The sequence below is a fragment of the Bombina bombina genome, chromosome 7, assembly GCF_027579735.1.
Source record: "Bombina bombina isolate aBomBom1 chromosome 7, aBomBom1.pri, whole genome shotgun sequence".
NCBI classification, from domain to species: Eukaryota; Metazoa; Chordata; class Amphibia; order Anura; family Bombinatoridae; genus Bombina; species Bombina bombina.
Window position 1 is genome coordinate 334,057,655 of NC_069505.1, and position 26,298 is coordinate 334,083,952.

At 34.6% G+C, this 26,298-nt stretch overlaps 1 protein-coding gene across 7 annotated transcripts in view; it reads right to left on the reverse strand.

Moving 5' to 3' along the window:
- CADPS (calcium dependent secretion activator) overlaps positions 1 to 21,342 on the reverse strand; it is a 943,138-nt gene extending 921,796 nt beyond the window's left edge. For all 7 annotated transcript variants that reach the window (XM_053720994.1, XM_053720992.1, XM_053720993.1 and 4 more), the window contains exon 1: positions 21,007 to 21,342. In XM_053720994.1, coding sequence (XP_053576969.1) covers positions 21,007 to 21,342 — 336 coding nt within the window. The remainder of the gene's footprint in view (positions 1 to 21,006) is intronic.
- Between the last annotated feature and the right edge of the window lie 4,956 nt (positions 21,343 to 26,298).

Genomic DNA, 26,298 nt, shown 5'->3' on the forward strand with positions numbered 1-26,298 from the left:
AAAACCTTTTGAAATGTATTTTTTACCTAGAATAACAATGTCCCTTTGTAATATGTCCTTCAACAGCTACATACATAAATTATTAGATTCAGACTCCCATACTCCTCAAGTCATCAGAAATGTAAAAAACAGCTTGCGTATGAAAGAAAAAACAAAAGTATTCCACCAAGCCAAAATACCATAGCTTTTACTTTGTAATGTACTTTGTATGCCCTTCATAAAGCTGAAGTGAAGGTCAGTGTCTAGCAGTGAATATACTTGTAGTTTTTATAAAACCTCACCAGGGCTCTAAATCTCTGTGATATACAATGGAGCCCATTTATCAAGCTCCGAAACGGAGCTTGTGGGCCCGTGTTTCTGGCGAGTCTTCAGACTCGCCAGAAACAGCAGTTGTGAAGACCGCTGCTCCATAACCCTGTCTGCCTGCTCTGAGCAGTTGGACAGGAATCGCCACAATTCAACCCGATTGAGTACGATCGGGTTGATTGACAACCCCCTGCTAGCGGCCGATTGGCTTCGAGTCTGCAGGGGGCGGCGTTTCACCGGCAGCTCACAAGAGCTGCTGGTGCGATGCTGAATACGGAAAGCGTATTGCTCTCCGCATTCAGCAATGTCTGTCGGACCTGATCAGGTCCGACAGACATTTGATAAATCGGCCTCAATGTGTTTTTCAGTTCTGATGTGTGTTTTGTTTTTCATTAGGCTACACATGATCAAAAATACTTTTTCTCTAAACCTCCCACTTTAAGGTCCAAGGGCCACTTCCAGCCCTTCATGGTTTTTTGGATATCCCTTAGCACCAATGAACAGAAAAACAGACACACGTCATTTGTGTGACATTCCTGTTTTATATATTACAAGCTTTTTATACAACAAGGTATTTTATAAAATGCATTAAGAGAGTAAATAAAATGCAATAAACTGTATATCTAGCGCTGCGGAATCTGTTGGCGCTCTATCTAAATCATGAAAGAACAAATAACCGATAATAATAAATAATAATAATATTTAGCAAAACAAAATGCTCCATGCACTTACAGGGACAGTGTATTTAATTGTTGGCAAATAGTTCCTTTAATTTTTTTCTGTTATTTGAAATAGCTGTTTTTGCTATTAGAAACCACCACCTAAAATGGAACATGAATAACAAAAACAGTATCTGTAAAAAATATATGTAAACAAGAGGGGTTTAAGGGAGAGAATTGTTTTTTTTTTTATCTGTAATAGCTGGGTTTGCCTAGCCATAATTAGTATTTCAATACCTATGTTTAGACATAAAAAACATTAGCAGTTCTGCTTTACCTGCAGGCTCAGACCATTGTTATGGACATGTTTTTGAGAACTATATACAGGTACATATCCCCAAATCCAGAATGATTCAGAAATCCAGACTTTTTTTTTTAGTCATATTTTCTACAAATACAGTTATAAAAATTACCATATTTCCCCGCCAGTACGTCACAAACTTAAATGAAAATGCTAGTCTATATTTATTTACAACTATTATGATTACAGTACTATAACATATTTATGATGGTACTGTGTCTACAAAAAATTAAGAATGATATAAAACTAGATTTCGGATGCATGTATAAATTGTGTAATCACATCTAAGGGCTCGATTTACCAAAGCCCTACGGCTGCAAGTTCTCACAAGAACTTGCTCGCCGTAATTTATCAAGCAGCCGCTTCCTTAACCTCTTCGCCACCTCTAAGGTGGTGAAATTCAATCTCCACGGTCGAGTTCGACCAAGGAGATTGACAGCTCCTGCCCGTGCGTGATTGGCTGTGCGCAGGAAGGGGTTCGGGATTGCATGCGAGCGCAAAATTGCACTCGTGTGCAATGTTGATTACCTGCGGGTAATTTTGCCCCACCACAGGCGAGCTGAGGCGTACAGGGGCGCGTATACGTGCCCCTGTACGCCTCAGCTTTGATAAATCTAGCCCTAAATCTAGCCTTAAAGGGACAATAAACACTAAATACATGCAAGAGAAAAGATTAGTCTGAGAATAAGTTGTAGATGTATTTTTTAAAGTTTCATTAATTGTTTAAGTATTGACAAGATAAGTGTAAAGTTTTAGGGGCCCATTTATCAAGCTCCGGATGGAGCTTTAGGGCCTGTGTTTCTGGCGAGCCTTCAGCCTCGCCAGAAACAGCAGTTATGAAGCAGTGGTCTAAAGACCGCTGCTCCATAACCTGTCCGCCTGCTCTGAGCAGGCGGACAGACATTGCTGCAATTCAACCCGATTGACAGTGGGATATAACCATGTTCTGCACTTCCATTTCTAACAGAAACTGAAAAGCTCACAATTTCAGAATGGAATTACATGAAACGGGGACAAAATAAATACTGAAAGTATATCGCAGAATATTTTTTATATCTAAGACTTATCATTTTATATTATCTTTTTAAAGTGTTTAATGTCCCTTTAATGACATACAATGCTGTTTATATTTGGTCCTATCCCCTCTCCAAGCTGTTCCATTTTACATTTTAAAGCTTTTCCAGTTCCAAACAGTTTGGATATAGGGTTTTGTACTTGTATCAGCAATTTAGCTTTAGTTCTTGCTATATAGTATGCATTTCTAAGAAGAAAAATAATAACTAATGTTTATTTAAAGTCCATTTAGACTTAAATAAAAATACAGTTTGTGAACACTCTAAAAGTATGTCTCATTTTTTATGTTTTCTAAAATGACAATCAAATCCTAGGGACCAAATATTGTGCAATTTAAGCCTACATGTGGGGGAGGGGGGGAAATAAATCCCAGTTCTTTTTAAAGGATGTTAGTGAATCATATTTAAACACAATTAACTTTTATCAGATGTTTGCCTAAGTACACTGTCCCTTTTAGAGTGTGACATCTGTTAATTGCCATAACAAAGACCAGGAACATGAGTTCTACTAGACCTTGCAATGGGTGCATCCCTGGGCTGCTCTTGTAATAATATGCATGGTTTTGTTTATCAACACAATTTCAGTGTTTAATGACATTTGTATACAGACATTTTTCAACTGCTAATATATGCTACGTATATATACAAATTCTGATGTTAATGTGGCTTGAGCATCTAACTTGTCATTCAAAATAAAAAGACTTTAAACTTGTGTGGTTGTGATTTCTAAACCATCCCATATAGCAATGAATATGCCTCTTTGTAATTCAACCTTTAGGGAACACTTACACTTGGTCATTAGATTTATTGACGGGACACTTGGCACGGCTTGAAAAAAAAATTAATTAAAAATATTGACTTAAAAAGAAATAATCAATAAAATAGCCAATATTTTTGTATAATATATTCAGCTTATAATTAAAACATTCATTCAAATATTTATAAATATCTATTCAACCAGTGTGCGCAGCTTTTTCTCGCTAAACCCAAACATAGGTTTTTCATGGACTGGAGTGCGAGAGCACTTTTTTGGCTCTCTGCTCAGAAATCTGATAAAGCGTCAAACACGTTAAAGCAGTGGCCCTTTTTTTTTACAAATTTAAAGAGAGACACATAACTTTTTTTTTTTTTTTTTACAATCTGCATTTAAAGGGATATGAAACAATATGTTTCATTGTATTATTTATCATTTTAACCACTTAAGGACAAGGCGATTTTTCAATTTCTTTCCCTTAAGGACCAGGGCATTTTTACATTTCTGTGGTGTTTGTGTTTAGCTGTAATTTTCCTCTTACTCATTTACTGTACCCACACATATCATATACAGTTTTTCTCACCATTAAATTGACTTTTTAACAATATCATTATTTTCATCATATCTTATAATTTACTATAAAACATTTATAAAAATATGATGAAAAAATGAAATAAAACACTTTTTCTAACTTTGACCCCTAAAATCTGTTACACATCTACAACCACCAAAAAACACCCATGCTAAATAGTTTCTACATTTTGTCCTGAGTTTAGAAATACCCAATGTTTACATGTTATTTGCTTTTTTGCAAGTTATAGGGCAATAAATACAAGTAGCACTTTGCTATTTTTAAACCATTTTTTTTTTTCAAAATTAGCGATAGTTACGTTGTAACACTGATATCTGTCAGGAATCCCTAAATATCCCTATAAATATTATATATTTTGTTTAGTAGACAACCCAAAGTATTGATCTAGGCCCATTTTGGTATATTTCATGCCATCATTTCATCGCCAAATGTGATCAAATAAAAACAAATTGCTAAATTTTTCACAAACTTTAGGTTTCTCACTGAAATTATTTACAAACAGCTTGTGCAATTATGGCATAAATGATTGTAAATGCTTCTCTGGGATCCCCATTCTTCAGAAATAGCAGACATATATGGCTTTGGCGTTGCTTTTTGGTATTTAAAAGGCCGCTAAATGTGCACCACACTTGTATTATGCCAAGCAGTGAAGGGGTTAATCAGGGAGCTTGTAGGGTTAATTTTAACTTTAGTGTAGTGTAGTAGACAACCCAAAGTATTGATCTAGGCCCATTTTGGTATATTTCATGCCACCATTTCACTGTCAAATGCGATCAAATAAAAAAAAAAACATTCACTTTTTCACAAACTTTAGGTTTCTCACTGAAATTATTTACAAACAGCTTGTGCAATTATTAGATAATTAGAAGGCAGCTAAATGTCGCTGCGCACCACACTTGTATTATGCCCAGCAGTGAAGGGTTATTTAGGTAGTTTGTAGGGAGCTTGTAGGGTTAATTTTAGCTTTAGTGTAGAGATCAGTCTCCCACCTGACACATCCCACCCCCTGATCCCTCACAAACAGCTCTATCCCCTCACCTATCCCACAATAGTCACCGCCATCTTAAGTACTGGCAGAAAGTCTGCGGGTACTAAAATAAAAGTCTTTTTTTTTTTTTAAGCATTTTTTAAAAATAAATACATGCAGTATCTGCAGTGTAGGTCCCCCCTAACCCCCCAACCTCCACGAACCCCCAAACAGCTCTCTTAACCTCCCCTCTCTTCCTATTTGTGGGCATTTTAGGTACTGGCAGCTGCCTGCCAGTACCCAATTTTTTAACTTATGTGCTTTTTTTATTTAATTTCACCCAATTTTTCAGTAGTGTAGCTCCCCCCCTCAATATCCTACCCCCTCCCCCTCCCAGAACCCTTTTCCAAACAATATTTCCCCTCTCCCTCTCACAAAGATTCAGCAGCATTGTTGAGATTGGTCAGCCGCGTGCACCCCCGTCCCCTCGCGTGCACGCCCAACTTGCCGGAACTAGTCCAGCGATGGGCCACCCACCGACCTCCCTGCAGCTGCTCCCACCCACCAACGGTCGGCACCATCGCTGGCCGATGCAGAGAGGGCTACTGGGTGACCAAAAAAGGTATTGCAGTGATGCCTCAATATCGAGGCATCACTGCAACACCTTGAAAGCGCCTGGAAGCCATCAGAATCGCTTCCAGACACTTTAAACCCCTAACAACGTACAGGGTATGTCGCTGGTCTTTAAAGACCAGTTTGTGTATGACGTGTGTTGTTAAGAGGTTAAGTGAGTTTTACCTTCTATTTCTGTTTTTTAAACTTCAAATTGTGCAGTGACCATTCCTTCCTGTCACAGCCCTACAGGGAGGCTGGGGTCTTTGTAGAAAGTCATTTATAGCTTGATGTCATAAAATTTCTAGAGTAACATGAGCTGGTTTAGTATTAAAGGGACATACTACTCATATGCGAAATCACTTGAAACTGATGCAGTATAACTGTAAAAAGCTGACAGGAAAATATCACCGGAGCATCTCTATGTAAAAAAGGAAGATATTTTACCTCAGCTCAGCTCAGCAGAGTAAGTTCTGTGTAAAAAGTTATACTCAGCTGCAGCCCAGCTGCAGGTAAAAAAATAAAGAAATGAAGAAATGAACAGCAGCCAATCAGCATCAGCAGTGCTGAGGTCATGAACTATTTTACTGTGATCACATGAGATTTCACTTAACTCTCATGAGATTTCATTGTAAACTTCCTTAAACTGAATAGGGAAATACGATGAGTGTGCACGAAAGTTCGCTCCTTCTGCTGTCCCGGAACAGACATACTGATATGCTGCTTAGAAGTTCCTTACAATGGGATGTGGCTAATGAGAAACTTTTGAGGTAAAATATCTTTCTTTTTTACATAGAGATGTTCAGGTGATATTTTCTAGTCAGCTTTTTACAGCTATACTGCATAACTTTCAAGTGTTTAAACATTTGGGTAATATGGCCCTTTAAGTGAATACTAGATAAACAGGGAGTCAGATTTGCCCATGCTCAGAAATGGCAGAATTCAGCCTAAATTGCCAACATGTCTGTTTCATTATCTAGCTGTCGGCAGTGGCTACACTGACTATATCTAGGTGCTCATTTTGCAAGAAAACAAGTTGTTTGCTGTTTTTTATATAATCTGTTTCTTTTTATGTTTCTTTTGATTTTAAAGGACCACTAAATGCAGTAAAATTGCAAAATTAACAAGTGCATACTAAAAAGACAATGCAATAACACCTGCTCTGAATTTCAAATAAGCAGTGGATTTTTTTCTGCCAAATTGTTTTTATTTTCTACCATATATCATGTGACAGACATCAGCCAATCACAGACTAGTATACGTATTTCCTGTGAGCTTGTGCACATGCTGTGTAGGATCTTGTTCCCGGTAGTGTCTATATAAAAAGACTGTGCAAAATTTGATAATGAAAGTAAATTGGAAAGTGTCTTAAAACGTCATGCTCTTTCTGAATCATAAAAGTTTATTTTGACTTGAGTGTCCCTTTAACATATTTGTTTTTAACAAAGGTGCACTGTTTAATAACCCTTTTACTTTTAATTTTTTGTAAAACTGATATTCCTATGCTTAGAGAAAACATATTATTATTTTGTTTATGCTTGTGAGGTGTCTACCAATAAAGTAAGGGGGGATTTGCTTATCAGACAGTGAGCAGTCTGTCTAAAGGGATATCAAACATTAAATAAGTGTTTGACAGAATGATATAGTCAAAACAAAGATTAACTAGTGAATAATATGCATACATATTTTTTTTTAAATTAGTGGTTTAAATATTGGGGGCGAAAAAACAATGCAAACGTTTTAGGGGTAGATTTAACATAGTGCGAGCGGACATGATACAATGTAGTGTATCATGTCCGCTGCACATCGATAAATGCCGACAGTATACGCTGTCGGCATTTATCATTGCACAAACAGTGAACTGCTGGTGCAATGCCGCCCCCTGCAGATTCGCGGCCAATCCGCAGCTAGCAGGGGGTGTCAATCAACCCGATCGTATTCAATCAGGTTGATTTCTGTCCGCGGCCTCAGAGCAGATGGACAAGTTATGGAGCAGCGGTCCATACGGAGCTTGATAAATTGGCCCCTTAGTGTCTGTCTATAAAGCAATGGGTGCTGCCATATTGTAACCTAGCTTTCCTTCTGTGCTGAGGCCAGTTAGGGACAGCTATAAATAGGTCACTAGAGTCAGCTTCCAATGGCTGTGTTCAATATAGCAGTGAAGTATGCACTCACACAGTGGCCAATATTTAAAGGGACACTGAACCCAAATTTTTTATTTCATGATTCAGATAGAGCTTTTTGATTTTAAGCAACTTTCTAGTTTTCTCCTATGATCAATTTGTCTTTGTTTACTTGAAAAAGAAGACATCTAAGCTATTTTTTGGTTCAGAACAATGGGCAGCACTTGTTTATTGGTGGGTAAATGTATCCACCAATCAGCAAGGACAACCCAGATTGTTCACCAAAAATGGCCTGGCATCTAAACTTACATTCTTGCTTTTCAAATAAAGATACCAAGAGAATGAAGAAAATGTGATAATAGGAGTAAATTAGAAAGTTGCTTAAAATTGCATGCTCTATCTGAATAACAAAATACATTTTTGGATTCAGTGTCCCTTTAATGCGTATTCTGTAATAATTTTCCCCTGCAATCTCGCAGATTTTTCTCGCAAACACTTATTAATGTTATAGAAAAAAATAGTGTGTATGAAAATAGAGGGTATTGTAAGATACTATACACTAAAATTAGAAAACACATTAAAAATATTTTTTTTATTATCTGTCTCTTCCACCCCCCACTGGGAACTTGACCGCTACTTGCTGCCTCTTGTTTACAAAACTTTTATAAAGAGAATACTAAAGTATTCACATTTTTAGTATAAGTAGTGGTTTTAACCTTAAAAACAGCTATTTTAAATGACAAAATAAAGGTAAATGAGGTATGTATAAATAATTTGATACACTTCACCATATAAAGCAAATAATTGGGAACACATTAAAGCAGAGAAAAAGTAAGAGTATGATTAACCCTTTAACTCAGGGCTCGATAAACCCAGGAGCTGGGAGCCACTGACTCCTGGAATTTTACCTCTGGATCCTAACTTTTTGGGTTATTCTCCATATATTTATATACAATTCCAACTGTCTGGCTCCTAAAAATATGCCTGGCTCCTAAATATTCTTACTGGCTAATTTTTAAACAGATTTGTCAAGCACTGTTTTAACTTATAGGAGAAGAGGGAAAAATAAACAATAAAAGTATATTACAGTTTATTTATTTATTTTTAGCTACACATAAATAAACATTTTATAATACAATCTTAAAGGGAAATTAAACACTAAATACATGCTAGATAGAATGATGCATTCAAAGAAAAGATTAGTCCATGACTAACATGTAGATGTATTTTTTAAAGTTTCATTAGTTGTTTAAAAAGTGACAAAATAAGTGTAAAGTTTTAGTGTCTATAAAACACTGGGAGCTGCCATGTTGTAACTTGTGTTACCTTCTCTGCTGTGGCCAATTAGGGACCGTTATAAATAGGTCACTAGAGTGTGCAGCCAATGGTTGTGCTGGATTTAACAGTGTTCTGCACTTCCATTTTGAACAGGAACTGAAAAGCTCACAATTTCAGAATGGAATAACAGGCAAAGTGGACAAAATAAATAATGAAAGTATATTGCAGAGTTGTTTTATATTTACAATTTATCATTTTATATTACCATCTCAAAGTGTTTAATGTCCCTTTCAGGTGTTTAATGTCCTAACGTTCTAACTTTCTGTTAGCTAAAATAAAAACATTTTATGATTCAAATAAAGCATGTCATTTTAAACAACTTTCAATTTACTTCAATTATGAAATTTGCTTTGCTCTCTAGGTATCCTTTGTTGGAAAAAATGCCTAGGTAGGTTTAGGAGTAGCAATGTACTACTTCAGAGCTAACTGCTAATTGGCGGCTGCACTTATATGCCTTTTGTCATTGACTCACCCACTGTGTTCAGCTAGCTCACAGTAGTGCATTTTTGTTTCTTCAACAAACGATACTAAGAAAATGAAGCAAATTTGATAAAAGAAGTATACTGGAAAGTTGTAAAAATGCTTCGATCTCTCTTATTTGCCCAAACGTTTTTATCAACTCTTAGAACATGTTTCTCCCTTAGTTTTCAAATGTAAAATCTTAATTTCAAACATTTAATACTTTTAATCTTGTACTCTTATTTAGTTATGATTCAGATAGAGCATAACATTTTAACCAATTTTCCAATTTACTTCTTTTATCTACTTTGATTTGTTCTTTTGGCATCCTTTGTTGAAAAGCATACCTAGGTAGGCTCAATATTTGGGAGCTAGCTACTGATTGGTGACTGCACTTATATGACTTATAGAAAGGTTGTTTAAAACTGTATGCTATATCTAAATCATGAAAGATTTTGGGTTTCATCTCCCTTTATAGATAATAAATATAAAGTCATGTGATCAGGGGGCTGTCAGAAGATGCTTAAATACAAGGTAAAAAGTATATTTATATAACTGTGTTGGTTATGCAAAACTGGGTTAAGAATGTTATGTATCAAAGTGTTTTAACAGTAACTAACTACTGTATAATTTGTCAATTAAGTGAAATTTGTCAATTCCATAGTCTTCCTTTTCATAGAAAAGTTGGCAATCCTACGCATGTGAAAGTTTTTCTTTAGAGATTTCTGTTATTATTCCTACAAACTCTGCTTTACAACTAGTATAACATATGAGGTCTGTAAAGAAAACACTCATTTTATTGAGCACAACAGAGAAAAAAAAGAGGGTTAGATACTTCAGCTTTTATAGTTCATATTTTATGCATAGAATTCTGTGTAGGAACATAAATTAAAATGAATAGAATTAAAATGTACTTTCTATTCAATATAACATAGAAGATAAGTATAAAAGAAGAAAAAAAATCTCATAGCAATGTAGTTTAGCCAACGATTATAACTGTTTAAAGGGATAGGAAACTCAAAATAAACTTGCATGATTCAGATAGAGAATCTCCTTTTAATACACTTTTGAATTCACTTGTTTTCTCAAATGTGCTTTGTTCTCTTTGTATCTTTATTTGAAAAGCAGGAATGTAAGCTAAATATAGCCACCAATCAGCAAGCGCTACCTAGGTGCTTAGCCAAAGATGGGTTGGCTCCTATGCTTACATTCCTGCATTTTCTAATTTAAAAACAAACAAATAAGAGAACAAAGCAAAATTGATAATAGTAGTAAATTAGAAAGTTGCTTAAAATCGGATGCTTTATCTGAATCATGACAGAAAAAAAAATGGCTTTGATATCCCTTTAACAATATGAATTTAATGAGACCTAATTCTCAAAATGTTTATATTATGTATCTGAAGAGCAGCAGTAAAATATGTTTAAAATATTTTTTGTGTGGAAAAGATAAAAGGTTAAATGGACATGATTCAGATAGAGCCCATATATACAGTATATATATATATATATATATATATATATATATATATATATATATATATATATATATATATATATATATATATATATATATATATATATATATATATATATATATATATATATATCAAAAAAAGTTTCCAAGTGAGATGGTGCTCAATCTCCGGGTGGTCAAATTGGGGAAGGGTGGAAATGTAAATCTCCGTCAGGAGTAGGAAGGTTGTCTTAGCACTTTTTTATTGCAGTGTTACAGATAATGTACAAGCCGTTCTCTGATTAGCAGTCTTTGTCCCCCAAGAGCAAGGAAAAAACTTCATAATCTTATATATATACACAGAAGGAGAATACAGTTATCTCAAGAACACACATCCACACACAGATGTTAAACTCCTTAAGGAGTTAATATTACCTGCTAACATCTGTGTATGGATGTGTATTTTTGAGTCATTGGTAGATCTTATTGTTTTTTATTGAGGCTTAATATGGGGTTACTGGATAAGGTTTACTGTATTTTCCTTTTGTAAATATATTCAAATTTAATAAACCTCCATGCACCTTGGTTCCCACAATAGCATTGGATTACCGTGGGGCCTTGACCATAGCCGTATATATCCATTAAGAGCTGGTACATTTTTGCAATAAATATATATATTTTAAAACAAGACTCTGCAATACATTTTTAAACCTTCTCAATAGAATAGAGAACTTTTTTGAGTATAATTTCCCATGAACAGCTGTATTTTTAAATTCATTTTTTTATGTAGGTGGTAATACTCTTGCAGTTTATGAGTTGCAATAATACACTTATCAGGTACAAATAGCTAAAACTCCCCTCCCCAGCAAGGTCAGAACTACCACTGGTGCAGCACATACAGTGGCACCAGAGCCCAAGTGATGGAGGGGTCCCATATCAGCCTGTCCATACATAGGTATGAGTAGAATGTGTATAATCCTTATGAAGGGGAGCCTTTTATCATATATATATATATATATATATATATATATATATATATATATATATATATATATATATATATATCATTGTATCTATCTATCTATCTATCTTATCTATGTATATATCTATCATAATTTCTATATCTATCTATCTATCTAATCTATGTATATATCTATCATCGTATCTATCTATCTTATCTTATTTATGTATATATCTATCATTATATCTATCTATCTATCTATCTATCATCATATCTATCTTATCTATGTATACATCTATTATCATTTCTATATCTATCTATCTTATCTATGTATATATCATTGCATATATCTATATATCTATCTATTATCTATATATCTGTCATTGTATCTATCTATCTAGCATCGTATCTACTGTATCTATCTTATCTATGTATATATCTATCATCATATCTATCTATCTATCTATCTATCTATTCTATGTATATATCCATCATCGTATATCTATCTATCTTATCTTTGTATATATCTATCATCGTATCTATCTATCTTATCTATGTATATATCTATCATTGTATCTATCTATCTATCTAATCTATGTATATATCATTGCATCTATGTATATATCTATCATCGTATATCTATCTATCTATCTTATCTTATCTTTGTATATATCTATCATCGTATCTATCTATCTTATCTATGTATATATCTATCATTGTATCTATCTATCTATCTATCTAATCTATGTATATATCATTGCATCTATGTATATATCTATCATCGTATATCTACCTATCTTATCTTATCTTTGTATATATCTATCATCGTATCTATCTATCTTATCTATGTATATATCTATCATCATATCTATCTATCATTGTATCTATCTATCATCGCATCTATCTATCTATCTATCTATCTATATATCTACCTATCTATCATCGTATCTATCTATCTTCTCTATGTATATATATCATTGTATCTATCTATCTTATCTATGTATATATCTATCATTGTTTCTATATCTATCTATCTTATCTATGTATATATCATTGCATCTATCTATCTATCTATCTATCTTATCTATGTATATATCTATCATCATAGCTATCTATCTTATCTATGTATATATCATTGCATCTATCTATCTATCTATCTATCTATCTATCTATCTATCTTATCTATGTATATATCTATCATTGTATCTATCTATCATCGTATCTATCTATCTTATCTATGTACATATCATCCCCCAAAAGAAAAACTACACCAGGACCCACTGTTGAGTAGGATCGTTCATTCCCCAAACCTAAACTTTTTAGGAGTCAGAGAGACCTTTTGGTGGCCAGTACTACAGAATACAAACATTTTAAAACCAAAAATAATAATTTAGGAGCCTCCTCACACCTTATGTACCCACCCCTATCATTAATTACACATAAAATACAACATGAATTATGTTAACACTTAAATACAATCTTTATCGTTACAGTTTCTAAGTTTGAAAACTGTCTGTTATAATCACCCTTCCATTGCAAAGCTGTTTTCTTATATTCTGTATTAATTAAAGTAAATGGAAAACACAGCACACTTATACTGAGCTTGGAAGAAAGGTCATGTTGAACCCAGGAAAAAAAATAAATTGAACATTATTTTTGATATTTCTTGATGACATTTTATCAATAAGCTATTAAATTACTGACAAGTATGCTGCCGATTTTGTAGCCATATCTTTGTAATAATGTGATAAAATGTACTTTATATTTGCTCTTATATACTTACTGCAAAATATGTTCATGGGTGTAGTTGATACATTATGAAATGATTGCAATGCTACAAAAAGAGATATGGCATAGGAAATATATTGTCAAATGCATTAAAATGATATTTTATTCATTTTTGTTGCTTGTTCCACCTAAAAGAGAAATGTTTTAGAGAACAGTTTTTGAAAATGAATGTCCTTGTGCTGAATAAACTAACGTTTTTCTGTATGAGTTGTCCCTATTAAAAGGGATACTGAACCCATATTTTTTTTTTTTTTTTTTTTTTTTATGATTCGGATAGAGCATTTCTAATTTACTCCTATTAGCAATTTTTCTTCATTCTCTTGGTATCTTTTTCTGAAAAGCAGGAATGAAAGCTTAGAAGCAGGCCCATTTTAGGTTCAGCACCTGGATAGCGCTTGCTGATTGGTGGATAAATGTAGCCACCAATCAGCAAGCACTATTCAGGGTGCTGAACCAAAAATGGGCCGGCTCCTAAGCTTTCATTCCTGCCTTTTCAAATAAAGATACCAAGAAAACAAAAAAAATGATAATGGGAGTCAATTAGAAAGTTGCTTTAATCTGATTAAGTTGCTTTAATCAGATTAAAGTTGCTTTAATCTGATTTTATCTGATTGACTTTGTTGTTTAGTATCCTTTTTAAACAGCAGGTAGGTAGGCTTAGGGGTGTGCACATGTCTGGAGCACTATATTGCAGCAATTTTGCAAGAATGCTTTTAACAATGGTATATATTTGCAAGAGCACTAGATGGCAAAAGTGTCTGCTGCCATTACAGAGCCCCTGACACGTGCACATTACCTAAGTAGGTATCCTCATCAACAAAGAATGCCATGAGAACAAAGCAAATGTTATAAAACAAGTCAATTTAAAACTTTTTTTTTTTTTTCAAATTGGATTTTTTTTTTTTTTTTTCAAATAATGAAGGAAAATCCTGAAAGAAAGTCCTTTAATCTTTTTTTATGCAAAGAAATGAAAATGCAATGTGTAACTGCTGAACTTTCATATACATGGTATTTCAATCTATTAATTTGTTAGCAAAAACAAATATTTTTTTGCAAAGCTAAAGAAATTTGCTTTGAGTTTACACGGCATTATCTAATCTGCTCTGTTTTTGGCAGTTAGGAATATATATAAATGAACACCTGTATCAATCAAACAATCACCATGTAGAATGTTGCAATGTCATTTTTAAAAAGTCTACTGGATCCACAATATCTCTTGGGGCAGTGGGAAAACCACAAATTTTAGGTGTAATTTGCAGTAAATTATAATAAAATAAATAATGAACGTATGTTGCAATGTTTGTTTCCATGCATTATATTGGGGATTACATATTAAAGGGTCAGTCTACACTAAAATTGATATTGTTTAAAAAAAAAACAAAATTTATGCTTAACTGATAAATGTATTATTTCCGGATATGGTGAGTTCACGGCTTGAGTAATTACTGTTGGGAATATCACTCCTGGGCAGCAGGAGGAGGCAAAGAGCACCACAGTTAAACTGCTAAGTATCACTCCCTTACCCACAACCCCCAGTCATTCTCTTTGCCTTTGGTGCTTCTTTTGGGAGAAAGGTTCTTCAAGCGGTGGTGCCTTCTGTTTAGGACTGCCTGTCTTGTCCCTCCCTATTTATCTGTGCTCTCTAGCTTGGGTATTGGTTCCCAACAGTAATTACTCAAACCTTGGGCTCACCATACCTTAGGAAAGAAAAACAAAATGTATGCTTACCTGATAAATTTATTTATTTCCGGATATGGTGAGTCCACGGCCCCACCCTATATTTTAAGACAGTTGTTCTTTTGACTATAATCTCAGGCACCTCTACACCTTGTGTTACTCCTTTTTCCCCATTTCCCTTTGGTCAAATGACTGGGGGTTGTGGGTAAGAGAGTGATGCTTAGCAGTTTAACTGTAGTGCTATTTGCCTCCTCCTGCTGGCCAGGAGTGATATTCCCAACAGTAATTACTCAAGCCGTGGACTCACCATATCCTAGGAAAGAAAGACAATGCCTTTACTACCCATTCCCCAGCTTTGCACAAACAACATTGTTATATTAATATACTTTATAACCTTTAAACCTCTACATTTCTGCCAGTTTCTAAGCCACTACAGTCTCTTATCACATGCTTTATTATTTGCTTTTCACAACAGGAGACTGCTAGTTCATGTGGGCCATATACATAACATTGTGTTTACACCAAGGGTGTTATTTAAGATTAAGCACAACACAGTACTAAATGCAAGCCAATAGATAATAAATAAAAAGTCATGTGATCAGGGGGCTGTCAGAAGATGCTTAGATACAAGGTAATCACAGAGGTTTATGCAAAACTTGGGAATGGGTAATAAAGGGATTATCTATCTTTTAAAATAATAAAAATTCTATTGTAGACTGTTCCTTTAAAGGGACAATGACCCCATTTTTTTTTCTTTCATGATTCAGACAGAGCATGCAATTTTAAGCAACTTTTTAATCTACTCCTATTATCAACCTTTCTTCATTCTCTTGCTATGTATGTAAGTTCACAACCTGGGTGATGCTTGCTGATTGGTAACTAAATGCACCCACCAATAAACAAGTGCTATTTAGGGTCTGAACCAAAAATTGACTGGCTCCTTAGCTTAGAAGCCTTCTTTTTCAAATAAAGATAGCAAGAGAACGAAGACAAATTGATAACAGGAGTACATCAGAAAGTTGCTTAAAATTGCATGCTCTATCTGAATCATGAAAGAAAAAAAATGTAGGTTTAGTATCCCTTTAAGTTTAAAAATCCTTAAAAAATTAAAATGGAATGTTATATATAAAGATCGTAAAACTAATTGCATAATAATCACATTTGTATGACCCCAAAGGGGTGGGGTCATACAACTGCCACTGCTGATTGGTTTGCTGGCTGTTTCCTGCTCAGAAACAGCAATTTTCTGCTGCTGCTGATGACAATTTTATATGTGTTTAACCCGTTTATAGGGGATTAACACAGAGTTCCAGGTTGAGTATTGCAACTATGACATGCTTTAACTAATTAGAGCATCTTTTTTTAGTTTCAACTACAATGACCCATTAAGTTGAACATATGTAGATTATGTGTGTTGCCAAATAATTGTTCTTTGGGGAGTGCATTATTTTATATATAAATTCTCAATACACTCAAATTAAAACTATTAATATATTCTGTTACTTAACAACAACAACACAATAATAATAATAATCATAATGAAAACAAAAATAAAATGTTTTGAGTTTGCTATTATATTCCACACCAGCCACACAATGAAATGCACATATTTAAAACGACAGCAGATGTGAACCTTCTTTCCCTTCAGGTCAATGCAATTCCATTTCTTTTTTATAATCTTTCACCCTGTTTGATCTCTGTCTTAATTATAGCTCCAAGGCATTTATAGCACTATTTTTAGAATTGTTTGTTCTCTTATATCCCCAATAACTTCTTCAGAAAAACAGATCCATGTTTTAGGTTCCTTTTTTATTGTTAATATAAAGCATCCTCTGTTAAAAATTTAGACATTTAAAGGGACAGTTCACCTAAAAATGTTCTCCCCTTTAAAAGTGTTCCCAATGATCCATTGTACCTACTGGATTGTTAGCTGATTTAGCTTGTGGTATCCCTGTCTATACTGAAAGTTTGTATAATGGAGTCTAGGCTATTTAATAGCCTAAGTAAACATAGCCAGCAGAAGAAATTACACTCCCAGTGGGGTGCAGGATAGTTAAGTAATAAGATGATAATTTTCCATTGTCCTCTATAAGTATTGAGCTTTGTATTGCCAAAAAATATAAGATAAGGAAGAATGTGTGTGTACACAAAGTGATAACATAATGAGATATATTACCTGCAAGCTCAACCCATTGTAATAGGCTGTGGTTTAAAAGCACAAAATCAGCTACTTATATACACAAATAAACCTGAAAATGCAACTTCTCATACATTTTATACTCTACAGCTGGCATAATAAGTCATAGAAAATACATTAATATAAAAACAATTTTACAGTGTACCGTCCCTTTAAGTATGGGGCTGGCCCATGTGACATTGAAGACTTTACCTCACTTATTTATATATAAATACTAAAGGGTTTGTTTCTGCAGCTACCATTGCTTTGGCTTGCACAAAAGCCATTACCTGACAGGGTACATGATACAGTGTAGTACTTTTGTTATTGTACCAGACACCCATACATACATAATCTCCAATTTTATGTCTCCTATATCTGTGATTGCACATTTGCTGCACAAATAGAATACCTGCTGTAATAAGAGGGAAGTACTGAGATAACGGACATACACAGGGGCTTTTACACCTCTCTGCCATCTGACCGGTCTGATCCAACCAGGGTGACTTGCAAGCCATGCTCTTGGGCAACTAATTGAGCAAGGGCTAGGGACAGCACTGCACAAGTGTCAGCTCGTTCAATAATAAATACTGGCGGTAAATGCTACCCAATCCTTTTGGTCCGAGGCGGACAGGTTGCCTGCATGTGAGCATTGTTTATACAGAGAATGGTAAATCTGCCCCACAGCATTTAGCTGAGATACATTAAGGGTCAAATAAAATTCACTGGAGAGATTCATTTTGGGTATTAGTATGGAGAAGCTTGCAATAAAATATTTATTGAGAATAAATATTTCCACATATTAGATTATAATTGTATGCTTTTTGGTTATTATATTTAGGTTGATAACTAAAAAACCATAACCCCATGGAGAGAACTACAATGCATTGTATGGAATGTGCTGCAGCCCTCTCAGGCAGTCAAGGGGTTAATGTTAAAGACAAAACAATTTATTAGTGAAATAATCATCCTCCCACTGCGCAAGAGATCAGGTTTTGGCAGCAACTGCACCGCTAGTCACCATGTACTAGAGATATTTGGAAGGTTTGACAGGCCATCTCTTGTTTGCTAAAAAGAATTTGCATCAACAAAAGACACATTTTTATAAAAAGAAGCAAGTTCGAAGTGTACATCAGGGTTAATAAGAAAAACAAATCTCACCTAGTTCTTAGTTCATTGGGTTGACAAATATATATATATATATATATATATATATATATATATATATATATATATATATATATATATATATATATATATATCTCAAACACAGCAGGTAAAAAAATGTATTTAGGAAGCAGCCATACTATTTAAGAAGTGAGACTGGGTGATTTTTTTTAGCTACAAAGTATAACATTTTACAACCTTTATGGTTCACAAATATAATTTATCTAGGAGTCATGTGTCTGTAGCTACTTGGATTTATAAACCTTTCTCTTTATGTCTTAAATGTTTTGTTTTGTTCGCAAAAGGAGCTTTAAAAAATATATTTAGATACCACAATATTATTAATTTCTTACTACAGTCAACCAGCAATCAGTACATATATCAGCTATAAATCCTTCATGACCAAACCTTCTAAGAAAACCCAAAACTTTGTGATAAGAATCACAATTCAAATTGTTAATCATTTTTAAAACTCAGTTCTACAAAGAAAACAAAATAAATGGCTTATTATTAGTATATTCACCAACTTTTTATTCTGCCTATTTGGATTAACCATTTTACATTACAGTAAGTTATTGGTACAAACACAAGACTATAGAAAGTGGCTGTGTAAATAATTATTGATACATGACAGCAGCATAAATAATATTGTGCTCACAATATAAACATATTTACTTATGTCCTACTTAAGCTGCCAGACAGGGTCGAAGTACCTTAAGGTGTTAGTTTTAACTCTGATTTTTATTACCTTGAAAATATATTTGGGCAATGTGATTTATATATACAGTATATATATATATATATATATATATATATATATATATATATATATATATATATATATATATATATATATATATATATATATATAAATCACATTGCCCAAATATATTTTCAAGGTAATAAAAATCAGAGTTAAAACTATATATACTGTATAGAACAAAAATATCTGTTTTTAGGATTAAAATGGGATATAAATATAGGAAGCAGACAAAAAGTATATCATACATTGTTGTCTATACAACACACAATATAATAATATAGACCTACTGTATTTTATGATTTAAAAATATGTTTTTAACTTGTTAATATTTATTAAAGTATAGACAGTGCTTATATTAAAGAAATTGTAATTAATAATAAATATGTCTATTATGACACTCTATTTTGTTTATAAACATTAAATAATTATGTTTTAAGATAGTAACTGAAAAACATTTCTTTAACCTTACTGTATAACTATGTTTGTATTATTGTCATGTAATGGGAAAACAAAAATGGTCTGGACTAAGGCAATGATAAATACCAATAAGGATCTTTGATATATTTTAAGTCACATTGTTGCCAGCCAATTTCCATTAGAGCTCAGGCACCTTTAGCCTAAAGCTAAGCCGAATGGAATTAACCCTTTCCTTGCTGTTTTCCTTTCATCTCCATAAGATTAAGTTAATTCATTGCTACAGGGGATTGAAATAAACTACACCAGAGTGTTGAAAATAAATAAGAAAAGCAGTGATTGCTGATCTGAGAAAGGATTCATAAACCAAAAATATTGATTTCAGAAATAATGTCCATTAACATCTGTTTTTAGAACAGGATGTAGTTGATACAGTATTGATTTTTTTTTATCTTGTAATGCACTTTGTCACAAAACAGAAGAAAGAAAAAAACAACGTACAAAGGAAAGTCAGCAAACTAGTCAGTCCTATGATTATTTTTGTATGAAAAACATTTTATTTTTGATTCACCCCCCTCCCCTATCTAGAGCTGGAAGTCAATCTATAGGTGGCGCTGTTCCATGAAACCTCTATTGGTGACGCCTACAGTAGAGATGGGTTATGGGAGGGCGCAGATGCTGTGATTCTGGAGCACCAATTAATTTACTCTTCTAACGTGAGCCCAAAGAGGCTTCATAAAATCAATACACCTATCTACTACTGTTTGCAGTATGGCAAGCAGTTCATTTCTATACACCAAATCCAGCAGCAGTTTTAGGAGTAACCACTTGCAGGCCTTGGTATCACCTTGCTATTTCAGCCATATAGTTTGTGTACCATTATGTAAGACTGTGTTAGACTAAATATATACAATTAATGTTATCAAGCTGGAAATCATTTAGTCTCATATCTATATAGGGACATTTTACTCAGGGCAACCCTGACAAATAATATGAAGCTCTCTACTGGAGTTTATTGCTTTCAGAGGTCAGGACTTGCAGCAATGAGCTTCAGGGACATATCCCATCCAGTTTACTAATATAAGAGGTCAGAACTTGCAGAAATCAGACTGTGGGGCACACTTCATAGAATTTAAATGTATCCAAATATATAAAGTCTTAATATATAGAAATATAGGACACAACATTGCCCCCTGATCCAGTGATCAGCCCCCACTAAGTAGCAATTCCACACTACCTAGGCCTTCTTTACTCCTAGTACCCAATACCTTGCACATAGCTGATTAACCCCCTATGGAAGTTGTAGGTGTAGAGGTATACAAACCCATGCATCATCCCCTCCCCCTATTGTTCTCCTTTACCTTCTGTTGCCTTCTCGCCATGTCTGTAGGCTGCTTGGCATTGAAAGGGTAAGCGATGCACCTCATCACAAAGACATAGAGCTGGAGTTTCCTTTTTCTTTCCTCTTCCTCTTTCTGCAATTTCTCCAATTCTTCCTTCTCTTTCTCGCTGACCACTGAGGGGCTTGGGCTGGACGGACGGACACTGCTGGAACGGCTGCTGGGCTGCAAACCACCCGAGCTCTCACTAGTCCTGCTTGGGGACAACCGAGCTCCAGTAGCCGGTACCAAGACTTCCTTGCATTCCTCTTCCACTGTCTCATCCGGATCCTCATCACTGGAAGACGGGTCCAACATTTTTTTTGCTAGCTCACTGCCTGGTTGATCAAATACGAAAACACCAAATCCCAAGAACCGGAGATCAAAATCAGGAGCTCTATTTAACAACCTATGGGTCTTCCAAAAAAAAAAACCTACTGCATTAATCCCTATATTTTTGCTCAAAATCAGATGATTTCCACTGGAAAATGCGATCAAAAACGGTGCCTGATGTTGCAAGCTGTTGTTGCAGCTAAGTGCAAAATAGGCATCTTCCCCATAGGGGAGTGAGCGCTTACGTGTTTATGGCTTTAACTCTCTCCTACCCAAATAGGATCCGCCTGCACTTTTACTGGCGAAAGGGAAGAAGAAAAAGAAGAAGCAGGAGATCAAAATCGTGGCTCTTTCATTGATAATTGTATCTGCTCTGCTCTCTTGGTAATGTGCAGTAGCAGATGGTGCAGCTTTTGTTACAGGCCAATAAATCCCATAGAGCGCAGGGAGCTGTCCAGAGTGCTGAATATAATCAGGGACTGCAGTCTGGAAGGAAGAGGGGGGGGGGCTGTCTCAGCACCACTTTCCTGCAGCTCCATTCACATCAGTGCTGCACTTTTACTCCCCCCCCATCAATGAGAATTCATACATAAGTTGTTCATTTACCACCCTCTATGTATTTAGTGGTAGGGGGTGACGTGGGGCTTCTGATGTTATTGTATAACAGGTTTTCATTGAGGATTTATGAATGTATCAAAGGGAATTGAAAATCATCACGTGAAATGGTCAAAGGAAATCTAACCTTTCTAGACAGCTATATAAAACACAAGGTGATATATAAAAGTACTGCTGCAGCAGCCTATGACTTTTTTTAGTCAGTCCTCTTTATAGTCTCAAATAATCTGTACCCAATAAAAGGATATCATTTAGTTCAACTCTTATATGGCAGTAAAATGAGTCTCATCTAGTTTAACTCATTGGCTGCCAGAGAGACAGTAGAAAAGCAGGTAAATGCAGGTTTTTGCAGCCTTTTCTGGCAAGCAAAGGGTCAATGCAATCCAGTATACACTTATAAGATTTAACTCTTAAATGACTGAAGGGAAAGCAATGCAGACGTCAAATGCATGTTTGTCTGACTAAGGATAAACCTTGTAAACCATATTTATTATTGAAAAGTTTAAAATTAAAAACATTTCTTAGATGAGACTGAATGATCTTTTAACAGTATTATATTTATTTTATTTACCTGATTTTTCATCATTCACTTGCACCATGCTATATTGTTGCAAACACTAAATACATGGAATGAGGTGCAAAATATATGGTGTATATACTATATGTACATAGGAATATAATATAATATTAAATAAACCTTTCATATCAATAGATAGAGGAGTTGAGGAGCCCTGCCCACAAAAGCTTACACTTTAGAGATATAGACTAATGCAAGGAATTACCAGTTAGGAAAATAATATAGAGTAATCTTTAAAGTATCTGCAACTAGAAGATTATATATGCCAAATTCCCTAATCTAGTTATAATTCATTTAAATCATATTTTTTCCATGATATTATGTTTTTCTCTATATTTTTTCATTGGAATCAAAGGTACATTGTTAAAAAAATTAACTTCATATAAGTTTTCACCAATCTAATACAGTTTATTTTTCTTTTCTTCAGTGTTTAAAGGGATACTAACCCCTCTTTTTTTCTTTCATGATCCAGATAGAGCATGCAATTTTAAGCAACTTTCTAATTTACTCCTATTATCAGTTTTTCTTTGTTCTCATGTTATCTTGATTTGAAAAAGCAGTAATAAAAGGTTAGGAGCCGGCCCATTTTTTAGTTTAGCACCTTGGTAGAGCTGCTGATTGGTTTGCTACATTTAGCCACAAATCAGCAAGTGCTACCCATGTGCTGAACAAAAAATGGCCTGGCTCTAAAGCTTACAGTACTGCTTTTTCAAATCAAGATAGCATGAGAACAAAGAAAAATTGATAATAGGAGTAAATTAGAAAGTGCTTAAAATCTCATGCTCTATCTGAATCATGAAATAAAAAAATTGGGTTTAGTATCCCTTTAAGAGTTACTATGTCTAGTGAGACCACAGAAAATACTATGCAATTGTAACAACCCCCCCCCCCCCCCATAATACTTATAAAGGAATACAGACCCTAAGAAGCAGAAATATGTTTTTGTGGAAAGGCAAACACCTACTACATAGTTAAAGGGACATGAGAATCGTGTTACAGATAGAGCATGCAGTGAACTACTGAGCACTAGCTTGTGATTGGTGGCTGCACACATATGCTTTTTCATCATTGGTTCATAAAATGTGTTGCGCTACCTTTCAGTAGTGTATTGCTGCTCCGAAGCTTACATTAAAGGGACATGAAACCTCACATTTTTCTTTCATGAATTAGAAAGAGAATACAACTTTAAACAACTTTTCTGTTCACTTCTATTATACATTTTGCTTCATTCTCTTGGTATCCTTTATTGAAGGAGCAGAAATGCATCACTGGGAGCCAGCTGAACACATTAGTAAGCCAATAATAAGAGGTATATAAGTGCAGCCACCAATCAGCAGTTATCTCCTGAGCATACCTTGGTATTATTTTTAACAAAGGATATTAAGAGAACAAAGAAAAGTTGTTTAAAATTATATTCGCTATCTAAATCATGAAGGAAAATGTTTGGATTACATGTCCCTTTACATAGGTGTTACATATGCAAGCAATAGTGCAATAATAATGCTTGGAAACTTTAAAACCCATAAAAGCATTTACTTGTTTTGCATGGTGATGCCCCTTTAATTACACTCAGAGAAACATAAAAATGACTCTGATGCATCCAAGACATTTTCTCGTTAACTATTTGTTCACTATTACAAACTATAGGCTAGAATTTCAAATATTTTCCTTGTAGACTTTTAATAGGGTAGATTTTCAAAGGTTAAAGAAAAATAAAACTCACATTTTTTTCTTTCATAATTCAGTTAAAGCATTCCATTTTAAACACCTTACCCAGCTGACTTCTATTATCTGATTTGCATTGTTCTCTTGCTATCCTTTGTTAAAAAGAATACCTAGGTAGGCTCAGGGGGCAGCAATGCATTACTGGGAGCTTGCTGCACAAAAATGCCTCTAGTAGGGCATTGCTGATCCTTCACAAAACAATACCAAGAAAACAAAGCAAATTTGATTATATAAGTAATTGGAAACTTGTTTAAAATTGCATGGTGTATCTGGATCATGAAATAAAAAAAAATATTCAAATCCCTTTAAATTGTCTGTTAGGATCCAAAACTAGCATGGGGCCCCTCAGATGATTGTACTGTATCTCACATGACTTTCTGAAGCTCTTTGGTCTGGTGAGATTATCTAAGAAATTCCACCTGTATTTCAAGGTTCTTCAAAGGATTTTAGAAAGTCAAATTTCAATTTGAGAGCTGTTTCTCTTGCAACAATGGCTATGGATGTGGAGAAACACAAATATTACAGTAAGATCTAATAAAAAGCCCACATTTTTTGCCCTAACAGGTGTGAAGAACAGACAAATGCAGTAAAATATGGTATGCAATAAAATGTAAGTTTTGTACTGTCTTTAAGACAGGTATTTTTATGTATAGTGGTGTATTTACTAAGATATTTTTGGCAAGACAGTTATCTACAAAATTCACTATTAAAGTCTATGAGAATTTATGTAAATAAACAATAAGAAACACATTTCTAAATGTAATCTCAGAATTTAATAAACACAGACAAATCCCCTGCTGGTATTGCCCAGTAGTTACAGACTCTCCACCCACTGACCTAGACCAGTAAATTAAGTTGGTCCATACTAAAAAAAAAATTGGGGCTCCACTTGCGTATTGAAAGGAAACTGGCTTGGTATGTTTGACTCAATCCAACCCAAACTGCTGGAGCTCTATTTGCACCTGCAAGGAGACCGACAAGGCAGAAAGTATGCTCGCAATATAAAAAAAAATCATGTCCTTGAATAAATGTTAGTTTTATTTAAAGACAGTCAAACTTGTTTGTTTTTAAAGGGATATTCAAGTCAAAATTAAGCTTTCCTAATTCAGGTGGGCCATGCAATTTTACACAACTTTTCATTTTACCTTTTCATCAAAATTTCTCTAGGCATTCTTTGTTGAAAGCTAAACCTTGGTAGGCTCATATGCTAATATCTGAGCCCTTGAAGCCGCATCTTATCTCAGTGCATGCTGACATTTTTTACAATTAGACACTGCTAGTTCATGTGTGTCATATAGGTAACACTGTGCTCAATCCTGTGGAGTTATTTATGAGTCAGCACTAATTCGCTAAAATGCAAATAAGTCTGTCAAAAGAACTGAGATAAAGAGGCCGTCTGCAGAGGCACTGTCCAAAGAGGTTGAAGTATTCTGACAACACCCCCCACTGCACCGCCTGAAGAGGTGTTGGAAGGAGCGAATACTGGATCCTGCATCTCCCTAAGACCGCACGTATAGCGAGTGATGGGGTAAGATTTGACTTGAATACAGCTGGCTACTTTGACAACAATTGAACACGCTACTTTGTTGTATTTGGAACATTACACACTGTGAAGCTTTTACCTATTGTGTCTTGAGCATTATCTATTTTTAACATTAGCTTTGTACAGCACAATACATATAGATAAAGAGGAGACTTCCTCATTTTGGATCCTTTCAAGGCCACACGCAGGTAAGGGGTCAGTGGGAGTGGCATTTATTTCAGGCTCATAGCTCACTGCAGGGTTTGTTAGCTCACATGCCATAGTAGCTAGCTGTTATTGGCTGCTGGATGCAGCTAGGTGGCAGTACTAGTACATTTTATTCTGGAGGCTGCTAATGATGACCGTAATGTGCTGCACCTTCTCACAGTCGTATTTCATGTTGCCCATCCTGCTGCGACCAGTGTGTGTATATTTCTGGTGCATCCTAATCTGAAGGCCATGGAGCAATCTTCATGCCAAAACGGTTTATTGCTAATTGTTT